We start from the raw sequence: 12,855 nt of genomic DNA, 5'->3' as shown, positions 1-12,855 counted from the left end.
TATAAACTAAAGAGACTTTTTCTTTAGCGCCAATTTTATTTTCTTTCTAATAATCAAAACCCGCTAATCGCAGTCAAGAAACGTACAAAATTCCTCCCCGCACTTTCCACTCACACCACTTTTTCCTGAGAAGGTATATATCTTACTTAATCGAACGTCTACCAATTCACCATTCATTTCCCTATGAATTTTGTCCGTCAGATTAATTCACAAGGCATCCACCGTTAGATGGGACTACTTCCGACATCTGACCGTCCAATATTTACAAATTCAATTTCAAAAGCTCGAGAGGGAGGAGAGAAAGGCCATTAGCTTCTCCTCTTCCCATTCCCTTCTTTCAATTTTCTCTGTTGAAACATATTTTTGCTGCAAAATCCTCTCTCTTATTCGTCATCTATCGTCGTCAATCCGTCCGTACCGATCGAGGTTGCTGGTATTCTGAGACGATTTCAGGTCGACATTTGCCAGATTGCAGGGCGTTGAGGAGCAGCTCCGTGACGGCACGGTTCATTGTTCCTTGTAATCTATTGCTCATCGATATTTGAACGGTTTTGAGATCCAAATTTTCTTAAATTTGAGGTATTTTTGAGGGTTTTTGTGATGATTGAAGAGTAATCCTTTGGATTGGATTCGCCGTGTAAGTTTGAATCTCAATAAGTTTTGAATTAGAAGCCGATGGAGCAAGGTGACGGCGGGGATTTCCCGCTGAAAAAGCTTCAACCGGTTACAACAACGGCGACAGTAACGCCCATCTCTGAACCACCGAAGAAGCTTGCTAGGCAGCTGGATTTCACGGCGCTTTCTAGTACACCGGCAGGTGTAATCTTACCGGAAAACTTGCAGTCTCAACAGCCATCGCAGCAACAGCCGACATCAACGCTCGCACCTTCAAATCCACCAGTCCCACCACCCCCGCAAGCGCAGCCGCCGCTGCAACATAACAACCTTCCGCCTTCGCCTTCGCATACGCATACACATCCGCCTCCGCCGCCCCCTCTTCCTTCTCCTCCTCCTCGACCTTCGTTGCCACTCGGGTAAGTTGTATGGAACTATCTTGGGTTGTCTTCGGCTTACTCTGAAAGGTTTCCTTTTCTTGTTTAATATAATGGTTAGTTAGTTTAGAAGTTGAAATCTTTCAAGTCCATGGGTTTTAACCAGCGTTAATGTCTCAAGTTTTTTCGCTCTGTTCTTTTGCTTTCAATTTATTTTATTTTATTTTATTTTGTTCAAATTATTTATGTCCATCGAATATACTTATAATTTACTTTTATTGATTAGGAAAAGGATATTTGACTTCTCTCGTTGCTGATAACTGTTCGCTCTTGAAGTTGTATTAATGCCGTGATTAAATATTTAAATATTTTCCCCCTCCCTTGGTTGAACTTCTTGACAAGATCATAAACATTTCTGAACTTCAAGGATATAAATGAGTACTGATTTTCCTAGTCCCTAGACTATCAATTTCTTCCGTATGATGTTCGGTCATATCTGATGCCTTGGATCGTCGAATTAGTGGTACATAGTGAGTCTGTATCCTAGTTTGGAATTGTGATTCATATCTGAGCAATTTCAATCAAGAGAAATTAGAATTGAGATTCAACTGAGAGAAATATGGCATTCTTAATTGCAGTTTCTACGAGGAATTCATATTGCATCATTCTTTTTGCAAAACCATCAAATGCACTTGCTTTATTTGCTTTGTAGACACCACACACAATCCACTTCATGAATTTTAGTGGCCATGCTTAAATTGCTTATTTACCTGGTGTCATTGAAGTGTCAGGTATTTCCAAATAAAGCTATAGTGGAGAAGTTGAAGAATACCAACATTTCCTGAAATATTCTCGACAGAAGTATGTAATAAAAAATCTGGAAGCTGTCAAGAAACAATAAAGTTTACTAAAATTGTCCATTGGTTATAAGCATTAAAAAATAGAACTAGTTTGTGTAAATGTTTTCTGTTTCTGTAGAATATTGTGGACCTTGTTGTATGCAATACCCAATAATTGGTGATTTTTCTTTTCATTTGAACTTTGTTTTCTCTTATATTGTGCCATCAATCTTTCTTATGTCAACCTGTTATATATTTGGAAATTTTGACTTATTTGGTTGTTGTAGTGAATGCATTTAACTTCTCTGAACCTCTAGGCAAGAATGAAATTCTGTGTCTTGAAAATTTCTTTTAATATCTACCTCTAACTCTTGCATGTCTTTCTTCAGAAAGCCGGAGTCTCCAAAATCACGACCACGACCTAACATTGAGGTAAAAGATGGTACACCAAAGAAACAAAAACAATGCAATTGCAAACACTCCAGATGCTTGAAGTTGTAAGTGCACTACCTTCTTGTACCCATTCTTAGAATGTAAGACACAGTAAAAAAAAGGAACTGAATTTGCTTTAAATTTTGGAGTTGGTGGAAATGATATGTACTTTATTGTAAATCAAGTTCTAATTTTGAGGATAATCATTATTAATCCTTTGTCTTATGGATCAAACTGGAATATTTTTTTACTTCACCTTTTCCTATTTCCAATTGAAGTAGTTAGAATTGAACTCATTTGATGGACTAGAATGAAAAATTTTGGATGCTCCAGGTGAGACAGAAAGCAATTTATTGGCCACTGAGTTGGTCGCGTTGTGACTGGGAATAAATCAGTGTGTGAAATATGAGAGAACTCACTAAGCCTCTCATGTCCTACTAGTAGTTATTATTCAAATGAGGTTAAATGCCCCCTTTTCGATCTTATCTTTGATTTCATTATCTCTCTGTTCAGAAAAAATTCTCAAGATCTCTGTAAAACTGTAAAATTTGGAAAAACACCAGTCTTATCTGTTGATGGCCTGAAGAAGCTATTTATATTACTAGAAGAAACTTGCAAGTATGGTGCAAAATTTAGTTTATCTTTTTTCTCTCTTAACTCCTCAAAAGAGAGACACTTGTGGAGCTAAGAACAATGGGATAACCCATGCCTCTATCTTCTCTCAGTTGGTATTTCTTGTCATGAGATATCTGTGAATTGGTGCTGAATTCATTCTGTGTCATTTGATCAAGCTCACCTTCTGTTGACTGAAAACTACAAAATTATACTGACAGTGATTACTATAAAAAAAAGACGTGGTTAAATATGATTAGTTTCTGTTACTTGTTTAGTTCTGTTGTAGTCTTCAGTTGATTTATAGTATCCATTCTCTTTGTTTTGGTTTATGATGTTACCAACATGAAGCTAACTCGGTCAAATCCTGGTCAGGTATTGTGAATGCTTTGCTTCAGGAATTTACTGTGATGGGTGTAACTGTGCAAACTGTTGTAATAATGTTGAGAATGAAGCTGCTAGGCAAGAGGCTGTTGAAGTTACTTTGGAGCGTAACCCAAATGCATTCCGGCCAAAGATTGCTAGCAGCCCACATGGAATTCGAGATAGTAGGGTACGTAGTTGGACTCCTTCAAAATTTGATGCAATATATCTTGCATGATATGTTAATTGTTAATTTGCTTGCTTGGTTTAAGTAAATGATTTATATCTTGGTGTTGAATGTTGATGAAAACTTGTTAGTATTAATCAAGCCCAGAGAAGTGAACAGGGATGTGATAGATTGAATGATGAATCCAGACTCCAGAGTGTATAGAGTAGTTTCTGAATTCAAATGGACTTGTATCCAGTATCCAATGACTACATTTAACAAGGTTCACGGTATCGGGTTTCGACCCCTGGGGAGACCGAAATTTCAGTTGAAACCCGGGAAATTTCGAGGATACCGGGGAAATTTTCCCGGTATGATGGAAACTTAGGTTTCAACTCCCAAAGAGTGTTTTTTTTTGTTTGAATTTTTGTGTACATCCTATTTTAAATATTTCTAACACATTCACATTATTAGTTTCATAAAAAAAACATATAAAGTCTTACTTGTGTGGTGAACCAAAGGTTCGATAATCAATACGCTGACTTGTTGACTGAAATATATTATAGGTAAATGCATTTTAAAAAACAGAAAAAAAGCATTAACATGCAAAAAAAAATTCGGCCATCGTGAATGCATAGATCGGGTCCTCCTAAGTAACATAAAAAAATTACATAATTCTACTATATTTATAAGTATATTCTATAAGAAAAAAAATGATTTTTGGGAAGTTGGGACTTACCTTTTTGGTCCAAGGTGTCTTTCTTATGTAGATGAAGTAAGAAGCACCCTTAGATTCAACTTTGTTAGGCAAAAATTGGAAATCTCCACTGTTTCCCCAAGTTTCCCACTCCTAGGAGAAAAAACTAAGAAGAGAGGGTTGAATTCTGCTAAAGAAGGCTTGAGTTTCTTTTCAAACTAACTTATATAGGACCGGGTTCAAGTCGAACCAGTTGGTTTGGTCGAAATTTCCCATGTTTCGGAAATTTTGTCAAAACTTGGTCGAAACATGTGACTTTTAAAAGTCACAGGACATATCGTTTCGACCCTTGGGGATTTCGCAGGTTTCGACCGAGTTCTTGAACTATGTTTAACTATATGAATTTTGGAATGTGCATAAGGATTTGAATATTTGAATTTTAACTGGATAGTTTAATTATTTTCTAGAATTCAAATATCGATACATCCTCTCCAAATATAAATGAAATTACATGTAAGTTTGTTTTCTAAGCATAATACATTTTGTTAGACAAAATAGTCATTGTTATTTTATCAATTAATTAATTACCTAAAGAAATAATTGGATATGAATCCAAATATCGATACATCCCCTCCAAATCTAAATGAAAGTACATAAGTATATTTGCTAAGCATAAGACATTTTGTACTTTCATTTATATTTGGAGGGGATGTATCGATATTTGGATTCATATCCAATTATTTCTTTAGGTAATTAATTAATTGATAAAATAACAATGATTATTTTGTCTCACAAAATGTATTATGCTTAGCAAATATACTTATATGTAATTTCATTTATATTTGGAGGGGATGTATTGATATTTGAATTCATATCCAATTATTTATTTAGGTATGAAAAATAGAGGAAAAAATTGCTACATTGCCCTTGCACAGATTCCTTTATATCCTTCTCACATGATAAAATAGTGGGTCCCACACTGACACTCTCTCCTATTCTGACCATGTGGGCCCCATGTGGTTCTGATATGGATGATACCATTTTCCAACCCCTCATTGGTGTAGCGTGCAGATTCCTTCTTACACTGCCCTTGTAGGAAACCCTCCCCCAAAAAATATTTTTGTTCATGTCTGATATCTGATTATCTGGAGCTATCCCAATACAAATCTGGATAGGATCTAGATTTTTGACCAAGGGCTCCGGTTTCCTGTGCGGTCCACATAAGAAGGCCTTCCTGCATTCCTGCATGTCCTGTTAATTGCAGCGTGGCAGATCAGGTGGGCTCAAATATTTTGTGCAGGTAGGTTCTTTGGTCCCTTGCTCAAATGTTTAGGTGCCGTTTGATAACACTTCCTATTCCTGGAGAGTGTTCTTTTACAGAAGTGTTCTTTTTCGATTCCATGCTGTGAAGACACTCTGGGGGAATAGAAACAGCGTTTGGTAAAACTATTTCAGAAATGGCTTTAGAACAGGAAAAGAACAGAAACATCGTTTGACAAACACTTCTATTCCTGGAGAGTACAATAATGAAAATTCACTTTTGAACAATGAAATCAATAATTACAAACATGCTATTATGGTCAAATTTAACTTAAATAAGGAAATAATTTGTTTATGAAATTATCTTTTAAAATACTATTACTTAAAGGAAATAATAAAATATAAACATAAAGAGTTTCCACATTTATCTTAATAAGAAAACAAAAGTCTACTATTCAAGTTTATAGGAATTACAAAATAAAAATCATAGCTGCAAATAGGTGTCTTGAAATTTTATTACATAAACAATCAAATCAGGGGGTAACCCTTATCTACTGCCATCTGATTTGCAATTTGTATCCTTAGCTCATTCATCTGTCTTCCTTGTACACGTTGACTGCCCTGATGAATTGTAGTAGAAGTACTCGCAATATCACCATCTTCTTGTGACCCGTGAGCGTTGACTACCCTGACTCTCTCTTCATTAGGATCATAGTAGTCATCTTCCCCATATTGTTGAAAAAGTGCATCTGCTATTTGTTCATAGTTCAGGCCAATGTGGTAGCCCATTCCTCCTAAACTTTGACCAATCACGATTTGCCTGAAAATTTTACACACTAGCTATTAGATAAAATTACACCGAATATTAAAAAAATCATATAAAAGTACAGTATACCTTGATGTGTACATCCCAAACACTGTCATCTTCAACTGTACAGGTCCTCATCACGGAATTCCAACCAAAACCTGTAGTATCCAGTAGTTTCTTGAAAGCGCTGTAATCGAATCGCATTTTATTCATCTTATTCCTTAATTGAACCATCGTAAATGACCGATTAAATTTTTCCTCAAGCCCCTTCTTGATATTGTTCCACCCACCTTTATTGAAAGTGCTAGAACTCTTATTACCAACTTTCACTTGTTCAACCATTAATTTCAAGAGATAATCTTGTTCGCTTTGAGTCCATTTTGCTGCCTCGTTATTAGCTCTCGAAGTGGATGCCATTACTCTAAAATTAGAAACACATCTCATTATAGCCTTAAAAAAGAAATACATGTCTTTTGGCAAGGTATTTGTTTACATCTAGTGCTAAAGGAAGGCCAGTGACAAGCCTTTTGGTTGTTCCCGATAATATCTCATGCACCTGATAATAATGACTAGTTTCAAGTCCTGGATAACAGTATCTAATGCACAAATGCTGCACTCAATATTCTTCACTTAAATATATTTTTCTGTTGAAGGGGGTGGTTTTGTATGGGGAAGAGTACCGAGTATCCATTATGTAGAAGAATAGAACATTGTGAAAGTAAAAGAGAAGTTGGAATATGAAATCCAACAAAGAATACTTAAAAAAGGGGGATTAATCAGTATCAATGGATATTAAAAGAACCAAAGGGCAATGGCAATCTGAAGAAGTGTATAAGAAGTTGCTCTTCTCCAAAGGTTAACACAAATTTATTTCCTTAAACAATCTAACCACGTGCATCTAACATAAAAATTAGAATTGGCAGCGGTAAGGACCCAGTTAAGTAACGACACAAGACAACATGAGATGAAAGAAATATGAGAAATAAAATTAACACTGAAAAGGTAAATCTGTACTTTAGAACATTATTAGTTGGCTAACCACATCTAATTTGCAAAGCCATCATACTGAATTTCATATCTACTGATATGGTCTGTCCAATGGATTGTCCATGAAGAGTTGCTTCATAGAAAAAACAGAAATTATATAAAAAGTTAAAGTCTCTTGTTTGCAGAATAATAACACCATGCCTTCAGTGACAGTCACTTAAATCTCAAGAGCAAGAAGAAGCTAGAAAAGATTTCAGAGACCACTATGAAACACTTTTTCTTTGTTGATTATGCCAAAACAAACTACATTTTTTACTCACTAACACCACTAAACTAACATTTTTAATCATTAAATCCACATTTAACTAAGTCAAGGCTGTCATTCCAACATTAATTCCATAAACTCATACAACATGACCAGAAGAACAGAGAAGCGTGCAGCCATTTCTTAAAAAGCTACTTAAAATAGCACAACTCCATAGAATATAGGGGACAAACTCGATCTCTACTTAAGTCCTTTTTCTTAAGAGTTATGCTTCACCCATTTGTTTATTGCTCCATAAAACCTTGAAAAGAGTAAATGAACAAAACCCAAGAGGATGAGCAAAAGAAGCATGATCTCAAAGGACAAGATCAGAGAAATCACGTCTGTAGTGTGATATTCTATTAGGAATCCAGTTTTCTTGATCATAAGGACAATCAAGGTTTAGTTCAGGTTCTAAATGGCAACTTCCGAGGTATCTTTCTTTGCCAAGAAAACAAACTCCCTTTAGCCACATTACTTTTTTAATCAATGGCTAGCAGAACCGACCCAAGGCATGCACCAGACACTGTTTTGGAAATTGAAATTCTTTAAAGAATCACCCACAAGACATAGTGCTAAACTAGTCATTATTATCAGGTGCATCCGAACAAATCTGTAAAATTGAAATCTGTAATTGGGATAGTTTTGTTAATACCTGCTGCAGGGAAGATCGTGAGTTGCCCAACCTGCGACCGAGAGAGAGAGAGACAGTGAAGCGACGAAGGAGAGAGAGGGCACCGGCGACCGACCTGCAACCGACCTGCAACCGAGAGAGAGATACAGGGAAGCGGCGAAGGAGAGAGAGGGCAGCGGCGACGACACTGCGCCCAACCTGCGACCGAGCGAGAGAGAGACAGTGAAGCGAAGGAGAGAGAGGGCAGCGGCGATGACACTGCGCCCAACCTGCGACCGAGCGAGAGAGGGACAGTGAAGCGGCGAAGGAGAGAGATGGCAGCGGCGACGCACCTGGATACACAACCTGCGACCGAGAGAGAGAGAGAGGGAATCGGCGAAGGAGAGACAGGGCAGCGGCGACGCACCTGGATACACAACCTGCGACCGAGAGAGAGAGAGAGAGGGAATCGGCGAAGGAGAGAGAGGGCAGCGGCGAAACCTGAGAGTGAAAACCTGCAATAGGTTTTCCTTAGGACTTGGGGTTTTTTGATCGTGAGATGGAGAAAAGGGTTTGGGGGTTTTGAATAGGGGATTGTTCTTTTAAGTTTATAAAAGAATAGAAAAGCAACTTTTTGGTACTCTTGCAATGTATTCTTTACTCATTCTTTTTCATTGGTTCATTCCGGGGGAATACAAAAATGAACCGGACGTGCCAAACATATTTCTGTTCTATTTGCATTCCCGCAGAATAGAAGAACACCAGAAACATTCTCCCGGAGTGTTATCAAACGGCACCTTATGCTCAGTGCAAGTGGAGTTGCCACTTGGAAAAATAAAACTTTGAAAAACAATCATATTGGAAAAAGGAACTTTTAGGAAATGATTGGAAATAAATGGGTGGCTGAAAATGCAGGGGTGAGTGCCATTGAATGGAGGGGGTATATGATTGAATTTTACTTTGAAATTCGACACATGGGAAATCCAGACCATGCACTATCTAATAAAACTCAGAGTCGGAACATCACCCCTTCCATGTGGCACAATGATGTGGTTGGCATTGGAAGGCCTTACTATGTGAGCAGTGCAGAGAACCTTTTTCCTTATATCCCTAGTTGTTCTTGTTTCTCAATCTTCCTTCTTATATCTGGATACCTTAAGGCTGTTAAAATTTTTGTCCTTTTTTTTATTATTATTGACCTTTGTGATAAATTTTCCATGCTCTGTGGGTTTTTTACCTGTTGAAATTGTGTCATAGATTGTGGCTCCTGCAGAATGAAATGTGCTATTTTAGAACTTTTTTTTATATCACACTATTACCAATTGGGGGTGAATTATTGCTAAATCCTTTGTGTGCTCATTTTCTTTAGGAAAGTACTTGTGTGCTTTCTTTTTGCTTATATTCCCTATACAGTTGCATTGGAAGGTTTGGTGCCTCTTTATGTGGCCATGTGATCATGGTGGCCAAAGATAATATGCTTGATATTACACCTGTGGTGTTGGCTGATTTTTAATATATACTGCAAACCGCTGGCTTTCTTAATGGCTTGAAATGCAATGACATTTTTTTTTTTTTTTTTTTTTTTGTGTTCCCATCATTTTTTTTTTATTTCCTTTTCTATTTCTGTTTATTAGTTATTAATCCTTTTTTTGCCTTTGAGTTCTCATTCGTTCTCTGATATTTGAAACCTTTCTGTGTGTAGGTTTTGAAAGGTAATAGGTGTTTTTGGTAAAACATATTAGCTTTTCTTTAATCTTTAGATTTTCCCTATGCACCATTTCATGCTTCTTATCCTGTGTATTTTCATGAAAATTTACAAATTGATAAGCTATTGATTTCTCAGTGGTATATAGACTTTAGACATATCAAAATCCATTTGTTGCTGACAACATGTTTATTAATTTTTGCATACTCCAAGGTGATACCTGTTTCTATCCAAATCTTTGTGGTGATGTCCCATAATTCCTACTTTGGCACTATTTTACAACTATTTGGGAGAATCACACAGGCTAGTGTGGGCATGGGTTGGATTTGGGGTAGGGCAGATTGTCAACCTAACCTGTCCCTACTCATTGAACATGTAAAGAATCTACAGATTATACAATATTAACTGGATAGGGCTCTGAGATTTCTCTTGCCTTCTTTAACATACCAGACCAGACCTGACCTACTTTTGGTGATACCAAACCCCAACCGTTAGGGATGGGGCAAACCAGATCTTGGGTGTGGCCTATTTTGTTTGCATCCCTAAAACACATGCATATATTCTGTTTACTCTGCAGTTTGTAAGTCCTATCATCATTTTTGAATGTATTTGTTGTTTTTCCATCTAGACATTGAATTTTAATATCTGATGCTTAATCTGCAGATTCATGATAACAAAATTAACCGTATTTCATAAAATAAATATCTCTTGTCGTGTTTAAAGAGTTTTTTTTTTTGGGGGGGGGGGTTGGGGTGGGCAGGGACTACCATCTGTAGGAATGGCACTAATGGAAAGCTTATTATTAATAAGTTTGTACTTTCATTTCATTGTGGCTAGTAGATCCATGCTTTTCTTCTTTTTTCCTTTGGTGTTGCTATTGAGTGGTTCAGTTCATTACAACTATGTTGATCCCTTTCATTTATCCCTATTTTGTACTTTGCCTTATTATTGGATCACGCATCTACTTCTCCAGCAAGGGTCTTAGGGGTGAATGCTGGAATTCAACACAGTTATGGTTCAATGATTACAATTTTACATACTTGAATTGCTTCTGTACTTTCTTGTTTGTTAACCACTTGATCAGAGAGCCTACTTGTTGGCATAAGAATTCTGGACACAACTGTTTCATTTCTATCCACACCACATTTTATCTTCCATTTTCACATCAGTATACTGACAGATGTTTAAGGGCCATTCACTAGTTGGATACTCCTCTAATTTCTTTAACTCTACTTTATGTTATATACAAGGACAGATGAATGGCAAAGTGGTAATAAATGACAATGTAATTGGGATGCTTACTAGCTTGATTCTACTTCCCGATCTTCCTCTAATTTCTCTAATATTTAACATTATCTGCTCATTGAAGTTGGCACAGTAGATTTGGCTCCCATAGAAGTTGCCTCTTCATGCATGACCGCCAAAGAAAATCAATAACTGATCCAAAGAACTTGTACCTATTTATTTCATTCTTTACTAAAAAGTATTCACACAATGCCACTTATTTATGTATTACTTTCATATTTAAGAATGCTTGTACATGAAAAAAAATAGTTGCTTGAATCCATTGCTTTGATGATTGATTTAGTCATGGAATCTTCATGCATCAAACTTATATGCTGTTATCAAAAATTTCCTGTTATAAAGGGTATATATTCTGAAAAGCTAAAAGATATTGTACTTTTATAGTAGGTATGCTGCTATTGTGCTATTGCATTTTGTTATTGTGTATGTCTTGGAATTTATCTATATTGGTGCTGTATATTAGATATAAATGATCTTGTGAAGCATATAATCAAACCATTCTCATTCCTCATTCTCCTTGCTAAACTGTCTTTCTCTCTGGATTCCTTCTGTTTGCTATTATCCATGTCTTTGAGAATTTTGTATCGCCCAAACTCATACTTAACCTTTTTGGTTTCCTGATCAACGGTTGGATTTTAGATCTCACTTTAAAGCTGGCAGATCTTATGAGTGGCTGGAGACTCTATTACTTGCAATCATATGAGGGAGGGGGCAAGGGATTCCAATGCAAATAACCAAAGTCAATCACAGAGGCTTAATATAAATACTGAACATATGTTTAGGTTCCAGTGAGACCGTGTCCTGATAACAGATACATAGTTCCAGTTTCAGAACACAACACAGATTATATGCCAAGATAATAAAAAAAAAGCAACAAAGTCTTTGTTCATACTGGGAGGCTTCCTTTTCTTTTATTATAAGAAAACTAATAAATTTTTGATCTTTTACACTAAGAATGATTGGAAATGCCACATAATATTCTATGCAAAATAGGCTTTTGACAATTCCCCCATACATAAATGTGCACATACTGTGCAAAAGCCTTTCACTTACCATTTTTTTGGGAATTTCTAGCTTTGAGGGATTAAAAGCTTGAACCCCAGTCAATGCTGAAATGAAACTAGTGCAAAACAGGTACCTGAAAAAACCCATCTAATGAAACTAGATAACAGTATTTCCAATTGCAAAGAAAATGTGGTGCGGTTCCTACAAGAATAGTCTGGGAAGAAGTCCATGCCTCCATGGTTAGCACCTACTTGGGTCATGTGGGTCATGTGCCATGCCCAATGTAGGTGAAATTTTCTGGACAGGTAGACCCCAAGGTCCCTTGCTTACATGTCAAGTGTCCACCCAAATGGAGTTGGTCACTCGGAAAAATAAAGCATAAAAAAAAGAATCTGGGATTACGAATTGGGTGCATAGCAATACATGGGAGGGTCTACCAATACATTGTGGATATATGATTGAATTGGAGGTCGAACATGACTCATGGTTAATCTAGACCATTCTCTAGATATCCAACGATCAAAATTGCCATGTCATTTTTCATTGTGGCAGACCTAGGGTCATGGAGAATCTCTCCAGATGTGCCTATCTTCAGTGACCTTTTTTTTTTCACCTATGAAAAATTCTTGCTAGAGCTTTATTCCATCAAAATTTGCTTCGATGTTCAATTTCCTCCAACGGAAAATTTGGTTTGAGTGAAGTCATTTAATATTTTCGAAGGATTTAGATTGAATAAGTATGTTTCCTTTTCAGTTAATTCACCAACA

The 12,855-nt window shown here is 36.6% G+C and overlaps 1 protein-coding gene across 1 annotated transcript in view; it reads left to right on the top strand.

Moving 5' to 3' along the window:
* Positions 1-321: 321 nt before the first annotated feature.
* The window catches only part of LOC122075306 (protein tesmin/TSO1-like CXC 5), a 37,905-nt gene continuing 25,371 nt past the window's right edge, over positions 322-12,855 (top strand). Inside the window, exons 1-3 of the mRNA XM_042640285.1 lie at positions 322-1,034; positions 2,221-2,328; positions 3,251-3,428. Coding sequence (XP_042496219.1) covers positions 676-1,034; positions 2,221-2,328; positions 3,251-3,428 — 645 coding nt within the window. The 5' untranslated portion in view covers positions 322-675. The remainder of the gene's footprint in view (positions 1,035-2,220; positions 2,329-3,250; positions 3,429-12,855) is intronic.

Source organism: Macadamia integrifolia, chromosome 4, assembly GCF_013358625.1.
Source record: "Macadamia integrifolia cultivar HAES 741 chromosome 4, SCU_Mint_v3, whole genome shotgun sequence".
Lineage (NCBI taxonomy): Eukaryota > Viridiplantae > Streptophyta > Magnoliopsida > Proteales > Proteaceae > Macadamia > Macadamia integrifolia.
The sequence above is the reverse complement of the archived record's forward strand: the minus strand, read 5'-3'. Positions and strand labels throughout refer to the sequence as shown.